The sequence below is a fragment of the Vicia villosa genome, unplaced genomic scaffold (genome assembly GCF_029867415.1).
Source record: "Vicia villosa cultivar HV-30 ecotype Madison, WI unplaced genomic scaffold, Vvil1.0 ctg.000197F_1_1, whole genome shotgun sequence".
Lineage (NCBI taxonomy): Eukaryota > Viridiplantae > Streptophyta > Magnoliopsida > Fabales > Fabaceae > Vicia > Vicia villosa.
The window spans coordinates 531,885-550,666 of NW_026705066.1; the positions used below are offsets into that span (position 1 = coordinate 531,885).

Genomic DNA, 18,782 nt, shown 5'->3' on the forward strand with positions numbered 1-18,782 from the left:
TATAAATTTGAAATAATTGAGAGACTAATGCAGAGAATATTCTGAAACGTTATGTTGATCCTAATTGATTCTGATTGTATAAATGCAAAATATTGAGAGAATATTTTGTGATTATTATACTAATCCTAATTAGTTCATATTGTTTATTTATTTTTAGAATATTTCATTTTAGGAGAGCTAGTTGTATCAACAAAAACGTAGAAGAAACCTTAACTAGTTGATTTGAATAGCTTTTGTGTATGCATGTGTGTGTCATTTGTGGATAAACAAGACAGAAAATTCTACTCACGGTTTTATTATGGTATCTAGAGTCTTGCGACCCTAGGGAAAAACATACCTAGTGGTTGCTATGGCAGAAAAGTAGAACAACCAAAACTTGATTTAGGTGCTAAAGAGAAACCGAATTTTGATCTTGGCAAGAGAAACTCACCAAGTTACAAGGTGACTTGATTTTGGTTGATAAACAACCAAGTTGCGACACCATTGACAAGGCGTCTTGCTCTTGGTTGAGAAAGCCGCATAGCTCTGCTAATATACGACTTCCAGTGGCGGAGTCAGAAATTTTAGGCAGCCTGGGCAAAAACTTTACACCATTGATTATTCATCTATTATAATTTTCACACCCTATTTATACTAATTTTGCCCCTGATTTTGTCTAAAAATCGATTATTAAATTAGGGGAGTACAAAGAAAATAGGGGTTGAGCCCGGGCAGGCGCCCGGGCTAGCTGGGCCTTGGCTCCGCCCCTGTTCTCAGATGAATGATACAGGCTAGCGAAAGCAAATAAATCTTGAAAATTTCTTCACCCACCTCCTAACCTTCTTGCCCACCCCTGGTGAATTTACCACATTACCCCTTGTTTCGGAAGTTCATTTCCGAAACTGTACTTTTTTTCTTAAAAAAGGTATTTTCGGAAATGTATCTCCGAAAACGTGTTTTTTTTAATATAAAATATTGATTTCGGAGATGCATCTCCGAAATAAAGTTACTTTTCAGAAAATGTGGTGTTTCGGAAGTTCATCTCCGAAGGCACCCCCCTTGGAGAATTCGGAAATGAACCTCCGAAAATATGTCTGGACAAAATAAAATGAAAAACAACAACAATTCGCTTTATTTAATCGGGTGAAGATTACAACGATAATATTACATAAAATTAAAGTTACATATTGTTGAACACGGGTAGGTGGGGATGAGAGAGTGGTGGGGAGAAAAAAAGGCTTCCAAATTTCAAAAGGTTTTTTTATTCTTTTAATAAAAATACGTACTACTGTAAGTAACAAATGACGGAGGAGGTGTAACCGGGGCCGGAACATATGACGGAGGAGGTGGATGTCCGGAGGAAGAAGAATCGGAGGTACGTCCATCGCGAGACAAAGGAGCCAATCAATGTAAGCTATAGTTTATCATTATCATCAGGGGACGTCATTACAAAAAATTGGGAAAAAAATCTTATTATTTTTAATCTTGATTTTTTAGAAATGACGTCCCCAGATGATAATGATAAACTATAGCTTACATTGATTGGCTCCTTTGTCTCGCGGTGGACGTACCTCTGGTTCTTCTTCCTCCGAACATCCACCTCCTCCGTCATATGTTCCGACCCCGGTTACCACTTCCAAAAACTAACATGATAAATCCAATACAAAAACACTGTGCGATACAATCCGAAATTAGAACAAAACAAAACAAAACACGTCAAACAAAACAAAAACATGTTATTCTGCCCGACGAGGGTTACAAAATACACATCAAACAAAATAAAAACATGTTATTCTTCCCGACGAGCGAACTCCTCCGAATGAAGATAATTATACCAATCCTCATCCCACTCAGTATCAGAACCATCAGCGTTGATCACGCCTGAAGGCTGAGCCTGCACGTCCGAGCCATGGACCCCCAGGGGACGAGAAGCAGAACCAGTCAAAAGCTTCTTCTTCTCCTTCACCTCCTTCACCTCCTTCACCTCTTTCACCTCCTTCTTTGAAGAACCCTTTCTTCCCTTAGCGCCCTCTTTAGAAGACACAGTCCTGCGTGCTGGTTGGTTGCCTGACATGTTCCTGTAAACAATTGAAAACGATTAATATGCATAGACAAAATAAAAAACAAAAAAATTTGAACTTCTGATACATTTCGGAAGTTCATTTCCGAAAACTAGGATGGAGGTGTTTTCGGAAATGAACTTCCGAAACACCCCTGCGATGGAGTTTTCTGCAACTTCCATGACAGACCCCTAAACCAAACTTCAAACCAAATCAAAATGCTTCTAAACAACCTAAATACTACTAACAACCTAACCATATATCATTTATGTAATTAAAACCCTAAATAACATGCATCACAAAACTAGATCTAAAAATTTCAAAACTTACAAAGTGTTAGGATTGAGGGCTTTTGAATGTTGTTTAGCAGTGTGATTGGAGCCTTGATGCAGCTTTGGAATTCTGTTTGCACAAATTTTCGCCTTTGCCACTTTTTGTTTTGATTTAGGGTAAATGATTGGGGGAGGGGGAGTGTTTTGATAAATCTGCAGAAATCGCAGTATTTCGGAAGTGAACTTCCGAAATAAGTCAATTTTTTCAAAAAAGACGCTTTCGGAAATGGACTTCCGAAGCAGGGGTATTTTGGAATTTTCGCTGGGGGTGACCCCCATAGGGAGGTGGCCAATGAAATTTTCTAAATCTTTCATCTAAAATAGTACACACGCTACAAAAGTAGGTGTTGTACAATTTTATCTACTTTTCTATAACTCGCTTTGTTTTTTCGTATTTGATTTTGGGGAATTAATTGAATATATTGAGATAGATAATCACGTACCCCATGTCGTCCTTCTTATTCTGTTAATTTTAATTCATTTTCACTTAATTACCAACAAAAGTAGGTGTTGTACAATTTTATCTACTTTTCTATAACTCGCTTTGTTTTTTCGTATTTGATTTTGGGGAATTAATTGAATATATTGAGATAGATAATCACGTACCCCATGTCGTCCTTCTTATTCTGTTAATTTTAATTCATTTTCACTTAATTACCAACAAAAGTAGGTGTTGTACAATTTTATCTACTTTTCTATAACTCGCTTTGTTTTTTCGTATTTGATTTTGGGGAATTAATTGAATATATTGAGATAGATAATCACGTACCCCATGTCGTCCTTCTTATTCTGTTAATTTTAATTCATTTTCACTTAATTACCAACATTTTGATCGCCTGAGCTACACTTCGCTAGAGTAAAAGCTGGTAATCAAATATCTCCATGTGATTCGATATCTTTCACTACTTCGCAGCTTGCATCAGGGATCTTAATACTCACCCTTCCCCCCACTCGACCTACTCAAATTTACTAAGTTACCATTGTAGTTATTAGTTTTATTACACATTTACCTAAATAAAGTAATTTATGCCATTACCTACTCAAATAGAAGGCTTGAAAAAACCATTTTGCAACATAGTTACTTCAAGAAATTATGTTTTGATGGAAAATTGAGAAACATAAGTCTTGATAAAAATGCTAAATTGATTAACTTGCTCTATGAACTCGATTTCAGCTGCAAATTAATTAGCATACACAAATTAGCAAGTGATTTGAATTACTCAGTGACTTATCAAACAACAGCCATATTGATGAATTTTTACAATAGGTTGGAGACACACAGACACACAAAGCATATACCAAAATATGTACAATTTTTTCCATTAACCAATACAAATTCTATATATGGTATAACAATTTACACAACCTTTACATACCTAATCTACATCTTATGGTATAAACTAAATAAAAATAATAATGAAATCATCTGTAAAAAAAGCTATTAACAAACCTTACTACACAAATCACTTCCAAACTACAAGCAATAAACCAAATACAAATCCTCTCCAAGAATATAACTTTCAAACCATATTTACATTATACACATTTCAAGGTTCCCTTTCCTTCAATCTTTCTCTCAAATGTATCAACTTCCCTTGAACTTTTTTAGGTACTTCATCACCTATCTCAAATTCAGTCCCTTCTACTTGTTTTCTTTGTATGATATCATGATACATTGGTAGAAACCTACTTTGAAAAGCTCTATAACAAAAATATGGTAAAAGAACACAAACAACAACAAAAAGAGTGACTAACCAATACAAAGCACTAGGAGCACATGCTTCCATGAATACCCTATAAGCTGTTGTTGATATGATTGGAGATATGTAGCCATAAACAATCAAGAAAATGTACCAAAATGCAATACTACCCCAAAGGAAAAAATGTTGGATCCATGTGAAGTAGTTGATTGAAAGTGCCATTTGGCAATTCACAACCCAAATTGCACAAGTATACATTATGACACCGAGTATTTCGAAGTCTACTACTTGACCGTCTTTCGTGAAGGCTTGGTTTAAGACGGCATTAGTCGTTAAGAAGAAGATTAGCAAGGAACTAATTACTCCGTTTAACATCCAACCGATTATCCGTGGCCAGCTGAAGAGAATGTTCTCTACTCCTTCTAGATATAGAAAGGGATACTGTGTATAAAGATAGTTTCATTAGTTTAGGGTTTCTTGGGCTACAAGTAACCACAATTTAATAGCTATGTAAAAAATTCCACGCGACGTTCATGAACAAAGGCAATTTAAAGAATGACAATTTAGTACCTTTTGGCATAGTTTGGCAGAAACATCTTGATCAAAAACGCCGAGAGCAATGACCGGTAGTGAAGTGAAGAACACATTGTAACACGACATGTACCAATCATTGTACGCGGCTTGACCGGAGAATGATGCATATGCTTCAAACCAAAATAGGGTGAATCCAAATGCAATGTTTTTATAGAAAAAGTAACATATCTGCATCAACAAATAAAACAAGTTATCAGTGACCATGTTTTTTGTTGATTAGTTTTTCTAAAAATTATAACATACATGATGCATTCACAAACACAGTTCTTTGGATGCATGGTTTTACCATCATTGATATTCGCCTATAGCACCAGTGGCCGTGTACCAGCAACAAACGCTCCAGAAAACGGAATTGACCGATTGCATAATCACTAGCCATCACAGCCTGTAGATAACAAATATGAATGTTTTCAACAATATCTATATGATGTTAAGGTTTTACTTAATAAAAGAACATAAACGAGAAACAATTGACGATTTTGATGGATCGTGAAGGATATAAGTATTTCATGGACCGAAAAAAGGTACAACCGAAATAAATTCAAAAAATGCATCTTTTAACCTGCATGCCTTCAGCGCCACTAATTCCAACTCCAATATCAGCCTCTTGAAGCATGCCAACATCATTTGCACCATCACCGATTGATAATGTTGTCTTCCCTGTTTCCAATTTCACCAATTTTGTAACCTGCACATTTTTTTGGCTCATGCAATTATAAACAAGAAATTTTCAATATATATATGAAGAAAATTTAAAATAGTGCATCCATAATACTCACACGAGCTTTCTGTTTTGGAGAAGACCGGCAACAAATGACAGAAGCGCAATTACTCGCCAACTTAAAGAATGGTTTCTCCAAACCATTTTTGAGAGAATACTCCAAGGACCTCCCATCAATTATCAAGCCAAATGAAGAACTTTCCGACGAGGAACTCTCTTTCGCTGAGTTGATTTGCAAGATTCCATCGTTAATTTGCTTCTTTATGCTATCATGAGAGGCCTAAACAATCATCGTATCAAAGATCAAAAATAATGAAAGAAAATCGGATGCAAGAAAAACGCAAGGTCGTGTACCGTTTTTACAGCCTCCTTGTTCCCTTGTTTCTCCAATGATAGGATATCCGATGAATCAAGAGTGATCACTATTTGTGTCATGTCTTGTCTAAGTAAACTACAAGCATACCTGTAAAATCGGAGGGGGAAAAACTAGTGTCAACTTAATTTAATAAACTTACATAGAAAGTTCCGGTGTTCTCGATCACAGATCGTAGAAAATAGTATTTTGTTCAAATTCTGCTATGCTACAATAGTTATAAGAAACCGAAAGAAGAACAAGCCTTGTTGATGTACCCGATGTTGACTGCAGTTTCCATTTTGTCCCCGGTCAATACCCATAACTTGATCCCTGCCTTAGCAAGATTCTCAATACATTCAGGAACCTGAATTTTGAAGTAAACAAAGTGAACTTCATCAACTAATCAAGCACATAATCAGTGGCATACATATTCGAGCGGAATTTTATACAGACCCCTTTTTGCAGTCTATCCTCGACTGCGGTAGCTCCAAGAAGTATCAAATCTCTTTCCATCTTGTCAGCAGCTGCATCCACCAGTGTATCTCGGTCTGCTGCTAAAGAAGTTTTGGCCTTCGAAAACTCCTTGTTCCATTGGTTATATTCTTCTTCGCCGAGCTCACGGTATGTAATTACGAGAGTTCTTAAACCTGCCTCGGAATATTTTTTTATATGATTATTGGTTTCAACTTCAAACTCTCTTCCATATTCCGAGAGCCTTTCAAACATAACACTGTCGGCACCCTTGCATAGGAGCAATATTTTATTTTCCTCATTCCTCACTATCACAGACATTCTTTTGCGAGAGCTGCTAAACTCTAAGATATGCAGAAGCTGGTACACTCTGCTCATCAATGAAGTCAACAAAAAATAATTAAACATTAAAATTCAAAAAATATGAGCGTGTGCCAAAACCGGCGAAAATCGATAGAAACTAGCATAGTAAAAGGAGTTGGCCAACCTGTCAACCCTTTTTTTGCTTTCATAATTCAGTTCATGCAACGAAATGCTTGTTTGTGTCCGAGCAAAAAACTCAAAACCAAGCTCCTTCGCAGCTATGACAAATGCCGCTTCATCTGGCGACTCAGCTTCGTACAAAATTTCACCCGACTTCTTATCTACATCAGGAATGGCTGTATGACATATAGCTAAAACTCGAAAGAATTTCTCTATGATGTCCGGATGTTGTTCATTAATCCATAGTCCGTTCATTATACGCTCATCTTTAAAGTTAAAGCCTTTAATTGGTTTCTGAGATTCCACACCATCACTTCTCTCAATCAAGATATCCGATGAATAAGCATCACCTTCAGGCTCTCCACCCTTCGCTCTTCTAGCAATTGCCTTCTCCACTTCGGTAATGCCACGACCATACTGAATACCCCCAACGGAACATTTGACAAACTCCATAGAGTTACATGTCAAAGTACCGGTTTTATCAGACAATATAGTATCAACTTGACCAAGTTCTTCGTTCAAATTAGACGTCCGCGCATGAGCTGGCCGATCGGATTCTTCAAAATACATTTCCTGATCTTGGTTGATGAAAATACACTGCAGAACTTTCACAAGTTCTATCGACACATAAAGTGATATTGGAATTAGATACCCATACAGCATAAGCGCAGTTAAAAAGTGAAGAAGCGACGCGAGGCCTGCCCTTCTAGAATCGAAATATACTGTTGACTCGTCTGGACGAAGATACCACCTTCTGTAATTTCCATCGCTTCTAATATCCCTTTTGGTCTCGACACCAAAAAACAAAGAACCGATAAAGGATATCAAAACCAAAGTACTGAAGAGAATGTAGATTATCTTATCCATTTTTCTTTCGATTTTGCTCCTCTTTGACGGAGGATCAACGGAGTTCTGCATCACTTTTGTATCATGGCCAGTAAAGATAACAACACCGTAGATATATTCGGTATTTCTCAGCTTAGAATCTCGTAAAAGGATTTCCTGCAACGAAAGAGGATGTTCTACACCCTCGTAATTCAAAGTTCCAATAAATGAGTATAGATTTTCATTAGGATCCTCACTTTTGACCATAGCTCTAAACTTCTGCAAAGATTGTTCATCATTAAGATGAGTTGTCGCCTTCAATGCCTGCTTTAGTTTTAGATTAGTTTCTCCATCAAGATTCATTGTCTCGACATAGCAAACACCGTCCCCGTAGCTTGACGAAAGCAGAAGAAGATCGGAAGGAAAGTATTCATCTTTGTACACTTTAATCACATCACCAACACGAAGTTTCTTCCATCTCGTCTCCACAAATGTATTGTTTTTACCATATACCTGAACCTTTCTGTTGTTTGCCTCTATATCCTGAAAAACCAATTGAAAATGACAATTTTGAATGAAAAAGAAAATAAGAAAACTATCTACAACTAAAAGAAACCGATTGAAAATGATGACTCATAACAGACAAAAGTGAAGCATATTTGTTCTAGGCCGCCCACAATACCCTAAAAGTGCGGAAGCCAAATAGTGGCGAAAGGCGACGTTCGGCGCCGAACAGGTGCGCTCCGTTTCTCCACCAAGCAGGTTAACTCTCTCGTGAATCCTATCATAGCCGTCCATATCTATCTGACGGCTTACCGCACCTCACGCCCCCTCTCACACATTGGTTGCTACTTGCTAACTAATTCCTATTTAAAGAGGAGATCGCGCCATTTCTCAGATATTCAAATTATTTCTCATTTAAACTTCATTTCTCACTCTCTTACTGACTTGAGTTTGGAGAGTTAACCTTGCAGGTCAGCACCCTCTCCACCGCATCATAAGTCCTAAACCACCGCAACATACAGTGAACTCGTCCTTTCCAATCATTATTTAGTTCTAGAGCAGAACAATATCCAAAGCAAATCATCAACAGAAAGAAAAAAAAAAGATAAGCTAAAAAAAAGGTACAATCAAGTGACTTAAGCATAAAGTAACACTTAATTATATGAGAGAATGATAAGGAACTATAATGTTTCCTAGAATAGTTTTTGAACCCTTCTGCATTGTAAGATAATAAAGCTAGTAAGCCTAGTTTTCTATCATATTATTCCCATAAGAAGCATTAGATCATAATTGATATTCATAGATAAAAGCTTGATTCCACCATACAAAATAAATAACATTAGAAACTGCAAAGTTACTCATAAAGGCATGATTACACTTTTACACCAATTTAGTTTTTAGTCCAATTTTATAGGACGTATATAAATGTAAACCTTTTGTAGAAACCAACTAGGAGGAGGGTCAATTAAGAGCATGTACCTTGAGATTGTTTGGAAGAGCTTATGAAAATAGCTTATGACATGTCATAAGCTGTTTTCAGCTTATTTCCATAATCTCTTCAAAATTGCCTATGAAAACAATTTTATTTTATTTCATCTTTTGATATAGAAATAGCTTATAATTACGCGCTTAATAAAGTCGTTTATCCAAACAGGGTCTAAGTGCAAGATTAAAAGGTATACTTACATCATTTGAAACAAAAGTAACATTGAAGAAATGAATAAAAAACTGAAAACAGTACCTGTCTTCTTCTTCTCCAATCTTCCACAGCTTCTTTAGCCATAGTAGCACCAATAACAGCCACCAAAGGCGCCGCAATACTTAAAGCTGTATAAGGTGCCAAAGGACTAAACGAAACACAAGCAACAATAAGAAAGTAGATATTCGCAACCCTTCTGAACTGTTCGAACAATGACTTTGGTATAAAATTAAAAGCTGTATACTTGGTAGTTGACACATAGTTTCCATCATAATTCAACTGAATCGCTTCAACGTTATCAGAATCGTTACAATAAACAACTCTCGAATACCCTTTTCCTCCAATTTGTGAATGCCCCTCTTTAAATGATGATTTGAAACAAGAAAATGTATATAGTTTGCTAAAATGTATCCTCTTTCTTCCCCCTTCAGGCATTTTTTTCACCCCTTCCCCTCTAAATTCCAAATGATCCTCGAATTCAAACAGAGAACACACGATATTTGATCACGCAGTCATACCCGAAAAATCAAAGAAACACCCATCACAAACTTCACAAAGAGAAACAAAAAGTTCAAATTTTTAACACCCTCTATGAAAAAAGCACCAAAATTAGGCCAACCCCTTTACCTAAAAATTTGAACTTTCAATTAATGTGAGCACCCCACACATCACAAGCTAAGAAAAAAACAAGCTTGATTCATTGATTGATTATACAAACAAACAAACAATCATAAAAAAACAACCTTTGATCTATCTCTACTACAAGTATATATACATATATATAGGTTGTCTAAATTGAACTAAAAAGCTCAACAAATGAAACCATAAAGGTAAGAACTTTGGGAGGTGAAAAGGGTATAATGGGAAAGGCTTAAGGTATAGATTTAGAGAATTCCTTGTTGTAAATGAAGGGTGAGGTTGTCTCTTACTTGATGGATGAAGAAGGGAATTGTGTAGAGAGAGAGAGAAGAATAAGTTGGTGTGAGTAAGTAGAGAAGCAGTTAAGGTTGCCGCTAGTGTAAGCAAGGAAATGAAAATGAAAATGAATGTGAAAGAGACATTAAAGAAAAAATTGATAGATGGAAAGAAAGAACCGCTACTAGATTGTTTTGTTTACTACTACTAACATAGAGCTGGTTACTGCTTGCTCCTACATTACATTCATGTTAATTTCTTTCATTCATCAAAGGGAAGAGAGAGAAAGAGACCACAACAGGAAAAAGGTACTATACATGTAATCAATGTTATCATAGTAATAGAAATAAATAAATAATCACATTTTTTTTACAGGATTTTTTATTTATTTTTAACTTGTACAACTTCAACAATCAACAATAAGAAAATAATTATTTGGATTATTTAATTATTTTTAAGATGTGTGTTGAAACTTTGTGTTCAAATAGTATGCCCATGTAAGACTTTCTCTAAGAATAGATCTAATAAAAATAAATATCTATTTAATTGGGCAAAAGATGAATAAATATATTGAGATCCTATTTAATTTAGAGTTTCGCCCTAGTATCAGGGGTGTTTATGGATAGTGAAAAAATTGAAATGAATTGAATTAAATTATGATAAAAATTTATTCTAACTAAATTGATTTATTTTAATTTATGAACCGAATCACAATCATCAATTTAATATATTATTTTGAAATTATTAGAAGTTAATTTTTTTAAAATTGAATTATTTATTAAATAACCGAACCGTTAAATTATTTTTAAAATTTAAAAAAAAATAAAATTTATTTTTAGTATTTATCAATTTTATGTTAGTATTGGTTTGATTTAGTTTATTTTGGGTTCGGTTCTAAAAGTGTTTGTGTAATATGGTTTAGTTCACTAACCAAACATAACAATTCGTTTATTTCAACTTCAATTACGTTTGTTCATCTCATGATTTTTTTGAACAGTCCTATTTAATATTATTGGATTTGTGCGTAGATATAAACGATGGGTGATTTATAATCAGATTAATAAGTTCTAATATGATACTAAAATTAGAGTTTGATCTAACGGATTTTTATTTATATATAATTGAGAAGAATTAATGGTCAAGATATTGAGTAAGTTATAATAATTTATTTTTGGAGTAAGAATATCTCTCCAAAAGTAAGTATTTTTGAATTCTATCTTTAACCAATAATTTTCTTAATAGATATAAATAAATAATTACAAATTATTAATAATTTATTTTTGAATAAACTAAGAAAATAGTGTTATCAATTATCAAAGAGGAACTTGATTAGTCAACTTGTCTAGGCACATTACCCCGTCAATTATATCACCATGGTTAGTCAATTTCTCCGAACATGCATTTTCTTAGAGAATATTAGAATAGAACAAAAAAAAATGTTATTTTCTTCTCTATGGATATTAGAATAGAACAACAACAAAAAATGTTAAGGGTAAAGACAATTACTACATCAATTTTGAAGTTGTCAAAGAACCATATTCAAATTTTTGAAAATTTGAACACTTATGGTGAGTCACTTTCAATGCAAATGTAGCACCAACCTTTATCATATGCAAACTCAATAGCTAAAATAAATTTACTAAATATATTATTTTCGATCTGGTGAGAGAAATTATATTATTTGTGAGATATTGTGCACATTTTTGAAAAAATAAATATGCTTTATCTCACAAAAACTAAAAAAAAGAATTATGATTTTATTAAATTACTCTTATTAACAAGAGCGTGCGATATTGAATATAAGAAACTATTTTTTTATTCTTTTTATAAGAAAAACTCTAAGCTAAATATATTTATTATTTACAATAGTTGCTTACCCTCATTTAAAATATTAGTATATTTAATAATAGTTGATGCATTGATTTATCACAAATTCTTAAGAGATTATGTTTCAAAAACAAAATTTTAAATGTCGCAATGATTAATAATTATTTTATTTTTTTTTACATTTTTTTAGTTTTTCTTAGGATAAAAACAAAGAGTAGTATTGTGTATTTACATTATAAAAATATAAAATGAAAAATAATAATTTTAAAATAAAATAATTAATATTAATTAGATATGAAATTAAAAATAATAAGATAAAAAATTCTACTAAAGTAAAAAAAACAGACAAATTCATTTTACAAATATAAAGTTGTTAATAAAGAAATACCAGTAGTTGTAGTATATACACTTTGTTTGCATGAAATAAAAAGTTTGACTATATGATTAAGATGTGAAAGATGGAGTATCACTTGCACACTTGAATCCAAAATGGAGAAACACTTTTTTAGGTTTTATTTTTGCTTTGTTGTCATGTTTTTGTTACACGTGTTTGTTACTATGATAACATCAAAGCTTGATTGATACATAAAGATATTTATATTTCCCACTAGATGCGTCACCACCTTTTTTTTTTTATTAATATCATATATTTTTTTCCGCATTTTGGAGACATTCTTCCAAATAAAAGATTGTCCCTATTGGAACACATAACATGATAGTAGATTATAAAATAAAAAAATTCTACCCCACGTAGTTACATTTATTTTATTTTTATTTTTTTAATAGTATATATTATTTTATAATTATTATATTCATTTAATTATTTATTTTTTAATTAACATATTTTCCCTTCTTACCCATAATTTTATTTTCTTTTTTTATTGAATTCCTTTATTTTTTTTATTTTCATTTTTTCTCGATGCCACTAAATAATAATTTAATCTACCAAATTTGCTTCCAACAAACAAAATACATTTTACATTATACATTAACTTAAAATTTTAAGGCATAGTGAAAAGATGGTTGTTGCCTATCTCATATTTTTTTAACCATTTTTTTCTCAAATGTAATTCATTTAGATCATTAGATTTGATCCAAACTAAGACTCCGCTTCTGTCCTCGCTGCTAATTGCTAATCCATATGTTTTGCTCTTAATTAATTGCAGCCTCTTGTCAAGTCTTCTATCTAATAATGCAAAATTTCAAATTAAAATAAGTGAAGAATCTTTTGATTCAACAAAATTAAGAATCTAATGACTCAACAAAGTTTATGTAAGGTATTATGTTAGATGAACCGATAAACAAAGAGAAAATCGTTTGGGTAAAGATCAAAGATAATGCCTTAGAATTGATATATTTATGTGTATTAAAGTATAAGTGATATATCATATCCTTGATTAAAGACTCCAAAGAAGTTCAAAATAAATTTTAGAGTTAGTAGATAAATTAATTTTAAAATTATTGATATACCAGGAATGGAATGCAATCTATTAAGTTTTTGGCTAACTTATAGATAAAGGCTTTTATATAATCATAAAGAATTATGACTTTGAACTATATGATCTTCACAAGAAAACAACCAATTGTGGCTTTTTCATCATATGAGATAGAGTTCGTAGTTGGATTTTATGTTGCATGTTAGACAATATGGATGTAGTTAATTCTAAAGTAATTGAAGATTGAAGTCAATAGGCCAATCAAGCTGCAAATCGATAAAAAATCATATATTAATTTAGAAAAGAACTCAGACTTGCATGATAAGAGCAAACATATTGAAGTAAGGTTTTATTTCTTGAGGGAGCACGTCAATCAAGGAAAACTAGAGATAGCACATTACCCTACTTATGCACAGGGTGCAGATGTGCTAACCAAAGGGTTAAAGACTGACATATTTCTGATTCTAAGGCATGCATATGTGTATTTGTTGTCAATCGATTGTTATATGATTGGATCAAGGGATCATGTTGTTAGTTAATCAATCCTAAATTTTTTAAAAGGTAGGTAATATAATGGTTAGGTAGTTATAGTTAACTTCATATCTGATTACTACTAGTTCCATGTGTAGTTACTACTAATTACATATATGATTACTACTAATTGACTATGTCTTTACTAACTATAAGCTAGTTAGTTAGTAATATAATAGTTAACGTATACTTGTATCATTTATCCATCATAATCAAATACAAATCTTCACTTTGATCCCTCACAATTCTCTCTTTATCTTCTTTTTCCCTCATTTCGAAGAAAAAAACTCTTGCTCTAACATATAGAAACCATCATAATCAAATACAATCTTCGCTTTGATCCCTCACAATTTTCTCTTTATCTTCTTTTTCCCTCATTTCGAAGAAAAAAACTCTTGCTTTAATATATAGAAACAATTGTGGAATTTTAAAGACAAAATACATCATTTACATTTCATAAAAAAAATAACAATATGTAAAAAGTGAGAAAAGAAAAAAAATTGTGGATCTTTAAAAATATATATATATATATATATATATATATATATATATATATATATATATATATATATATATATATATATATATATATATATATCTATATATATATATATATATATGGAAATTGTGTGTGTGTAATATGTCATTAAAAAATGAACAACTCATCATTTTGAGTACAAAAACATAAAAAGATGATCAAAATTATTTAAATTTAAAATAAATAAGATTATTTTTGAAAGTGAAGTAAAATATGATACAAAAATTATAACAAACCTTAACAAAATTAGTTATGATCAATTTTTTTTCTAAATTTTGCATAAAATCAATATGAAGTTTATTAAATTATATTTTTAGATATTTTGGAAAAGTATATTCAACTATCATTAACTAGCTTAAAAATACTTTTTTTTAATTTAGAATATTAACAAAATATTTTATTTCTTTATTATAGTGATGGAATAAATTATACTCCATTTATGATAATTAGAAATAGATTGAGTAGTAAGCTAACTTTAATGACCCACCATGATATACTAGTACTATATGGAAATTCTTACTAAACAATTAATTAGGTCAAATGAAAGGGGTACAAACAATATCCCACTTGTTTAAATTTTCTTTTGACAAAAACGTCATATTTAATGCTCGATTACTTATGGAAGAGGATTACCTAAACATGTAAGTTTACCTAAAAATTCATCCTTTCTAAAAAAAATATTAAAGACTCACATAAGTAAAATGACAATCAAGAAGAATTTTTTATTTCACCAATATAGAATAAAATGTAATTGAATAATGACAATCACTTAATAATTTTTTATTTATTGTATACAAAAAAAATAACATATCAATTTGTCATTCTAGTTTACTAGGAATGCCAAATACTATACGTCTAAAGTTAAAGACAAATGCATCTATTTTAAGAAGTAAAATAAAGATGATTTTAATTCAAAACCGTATGAAACAAGTAAAGATGTCACATCCCATCCATAAATAACTTGAAATGGACATGCAAAAGGATAAAGTTGAAAGAATGAATATAGAACTTTCTTTCTTATTATAGTATGACAAATAAATATTATTTTTAATTGTAATATATAATTAATACTATTTGTATTATTTTAATATTAATATATTATATTTTATAATTATATTAAAAATAAATTCATTAATATAAAGTAAAAAAAATTTTAAAAAATATAATTTTTTTCATTTATATATATTTTCTTTAATCAATATGAATTGGTCAATAAATTAATTAATTTAAAATAAATAAGTGTATTTTATTATATTATGTATGAAAGGACTAGGCCCACCTAGTCCTTCAAAATTTTAAAATAAATGTGACAAGTATTCTAGAATAAAAAGAGAAACCAAAAGGAACTTGAATCGAATAGAAAAATCAAATGAAAGTTGAATTTTCAATTATCTTATACTAGCAGAATAAGTCTATTTTTTTGGGGAAAGCAACAAAAAAAAGTTGATCATTTTTCTAAATAAAAAACGAAGGAAAGATAGACTTAAAATTGTTTTTTTTTTTTTTTCAAGGTGGACGTCATGCAATTTTGAAAAACGTGATTGATTTGAGCAAAAAAGTGTTGAATTTTGGATTTCCATCACAAAATGAAGTTGAGAAAATGTATTGGTATGTTAATTAGAATTGATAGAACAAAGAAGATTATTAGGATGATTGGTTGAATGTAGGATTACTTTATGAAGCAATCTTAAAATAATTAATATAATCAACTAACAACTAATCATAACTTATCTATAACTACTTTAATCGACTCAATTAATTATTGCAAATTCTAAACTATCTTTAACAACCACTCAAGTTTCCATATAGGAGAGGACAAAAAAACTTGTAACCAAATTTCATTGAAACAGGTGAGTGCAATCGGGTGTCAAATAATAAAAAATCAAAAATCAAATTCATATGGATAGTTTGGTTAAATTTAAATATTTTTTTAATAGACAACAAGACGATTCCATTAAAACGAGTATTAGGGGTACTCGAACTCAAAAAATAGAAAAGCGATTCTCAATCTAGGGGAGAAGAGAATCATTCAAAAATATAATTAGAGGTGATTTTACAATTATACCTTAACCACCTCCAAGACATAAACTTGATAGAGTTCAAGCATTTCTCAAAACTAAATACTCTTCCTCGAAACATAACGGAATTCCTACATAATTAAATGTTCCAAGAAATAGCTAGTCAAATAAATCGGATACAAGAATAGATATCCATATTCATCACAGTATGAGAATAATGAAGAAAGTTAGCAAGATAATGCAAATTCAACAATACATTATCTCTAATCCAACAAACTATTGCCTTCCAAATGCAAGAAGAGATGAAGTAAGAATCAAAAAGATGAAGGATCAATTCTTCCGTGAAACAAAAGATGCAACACTTGTCCCTTACCGACTCCACTATGCCTCCAGGCCGGTCCTAAGGGTAGGGCAGCAAGGCACTGTCTAGGGTCTCACATTTTTATATCATATTTATATAATTTTAATTAATTTATTTTTTAAAAATAACTTTTTATATTATTTATATACCATTTAAATAATACATATTTAAGATATATAATAATAACAACCATTGACAATATACATTATTTCACTTTCTAATTCAAGAACTATAAGTATAGATAATAATTTTTTAGTTCAAATCTAATTTTTTTTAGAAAATAATTTTGACATTGTTATTCAATTAAGATTTTTTTTAAATAATGAAAGAGTGTTTAAATGAGTTAATTTTACAATCAATTAAAATAAAATATTAAATAAATTGATTATAATAATTTAATATTTTACATCCTAAAACATCTAAAATGTATTAATTTTAAAATATATATTTAATTTTAACTTTGGCATCAGGCCTCAAAATGTGTTGGGTCGGCCCTCCACGTCTCTCTTAGTTAACTCATCTCGAGTTGGCAACCTTTCAATAATCAATCACCAACCAAAAATGAGGATTCTTGCTGGAGCACTAATCTCCCACAAGTATTCCAAATTCGATCTGATGTCGCTGGACCAAAACAAGAGAGATTATGTCTTTGACACAAGGTCGTAGCAAGACTTCACCGAGAATTGACCATTTTCTGTATTCTCCCACCTATACTCGTCTGTATCCAACTGCATAGAAAACCCAGCGTCCACCACCTCAAAAAAACTCCTCCAAAAGCGTCTGAAACTCATCAGCCAGGGACACCCCTTCTCTAACATCATCCCGCCTCCATTCCTATCCATTCCACGAACCGTTGTCAGCCACACTTCCGAAAGGTTGTCTATCTATATAAATTTTTTTACGGATAAGCTTCCTTTAAGCTTTGATCTCCCAACCATCAACTAAGCCAAAAAGAAGTGGTTTTATCGTTGGAAATCCTGCAAGAAATATTAGATGAAAAAAAATTGATATTGTCATTGTTCGGTCTATCCACCATAATGAGATCTCTCTACTAAATCATATCCTTGTTGTTGATCACTTTCTTAAAACTGTTTAGCAAATTAACCTCCGGATTATCGTATCTATGACGAAGTAAACCACTACAAAAAGCCTCTATATCTTTAAGAATCCTCCATTTCCATTTCATCAGACGGGGGATTTGTTAAACACATATATGTTTTTATGCCAAGACCTCCACTTGCCACTGGACTACATACGGTATCCCAACTAACCCAATGAATGATTCGCTTGTTCTTACCCCTCCACAGAAAATTACTTTCAATTCTCTTAATCTCTTTCAAGACTTGAATAGGAGCCTTGTATAATGGCAAAAAGTAAACGGGCATAGCGTTCAACACAGCGTTAATCATCACCACTCTACCTCCCATAGAAAGATTCTTACCTTTCCAAGACGACAACTTATTGCGAAGATTATTCACTAAATGTTTCCACAAGTAAGCTTTTCTAGGGATGTCCCCTATCATCACTCCTATAAATTTGCAAGGAAAAACATCAATGTTGCAAGACAAAAAAGAAGAAGCAGATAACATACTCAACTCGCTCATGTTAATCCCATAGATGTTACTCTTGTGAAAATTAACTTTCATCCCTGACATTAACTCAAAGCCTCTAAAAATTACTTTCGAACTCCAAAAATTGTTGCTATCTCCATCCCCGAGAATAATGGTATCATCGATGAACTGGAGAATGTCGACTTTGACTTCCTCATTGACAAGAAAACTAGAATATTCTTCGATCTCCATCGCTCTTTTCACCAAACGAGTTAGACCCTCCGTATCCAAAACAAAGAGAAAGGGAGATAATGGATCTCTCTTTATAAACCCCATTTCCACCTTGAAGTCCTTAGTGACACCGCCATTCACTAACACTGACAT

At 31.9% G+C, this 18,782-nt stretch overlaps 2 protein-coding genes across 2 annotated transcripts; both read right to left on the bottom strand.

Moving 5' to 3' along the window:
- Window positions 1–3,667: 3,667 nt before the first annotated feature.
- On the bottom strand, window positions 3,668–10,436 carry LOC131625284 (probable phospholipid-transporting ATPase 8). Its single transcript, XM_058896165.1, has 10 exons — window positions 9,265–10,436; window positions 6,700–8,063; window positions 6,195–6,582; window positions 6,017–6,105; window positions 5,741–5,849; window positions 5,445–5,666; window positions 5,228–5,353; window positions 4,952–5,050; window positions 4,642–4,833; window positions 3,668–4,512 (listed from the first exon to the last, which is right to left on the bottom strand). The coding sequence occupies exons 1-10, from the start codon at window positions 9,655–9,657 to the stop codon at window positions 3,919–3,921; spliced, it is 3,576 nt and encodes a 1,191-aa protein (XP_058752148.1). The 5' UTR covers window positions 9,658–10,436; the 3' UTR covers window positions 3,668–3,918.
- Window positions 10,437–18,008: 7,572 nt separating this feature from the next.
- LOC131625264 (uncharacterized) lies at window positions 18,009–18,782 on the bottom strand. The gene has a single exon (XM_058896144.1). It carries the CDS (start codon window positions 18,780–18,782, stop codon window positions 18,009–18,011), a length of 774 nt encoding a protein of 257 aa, XP_058752127.1.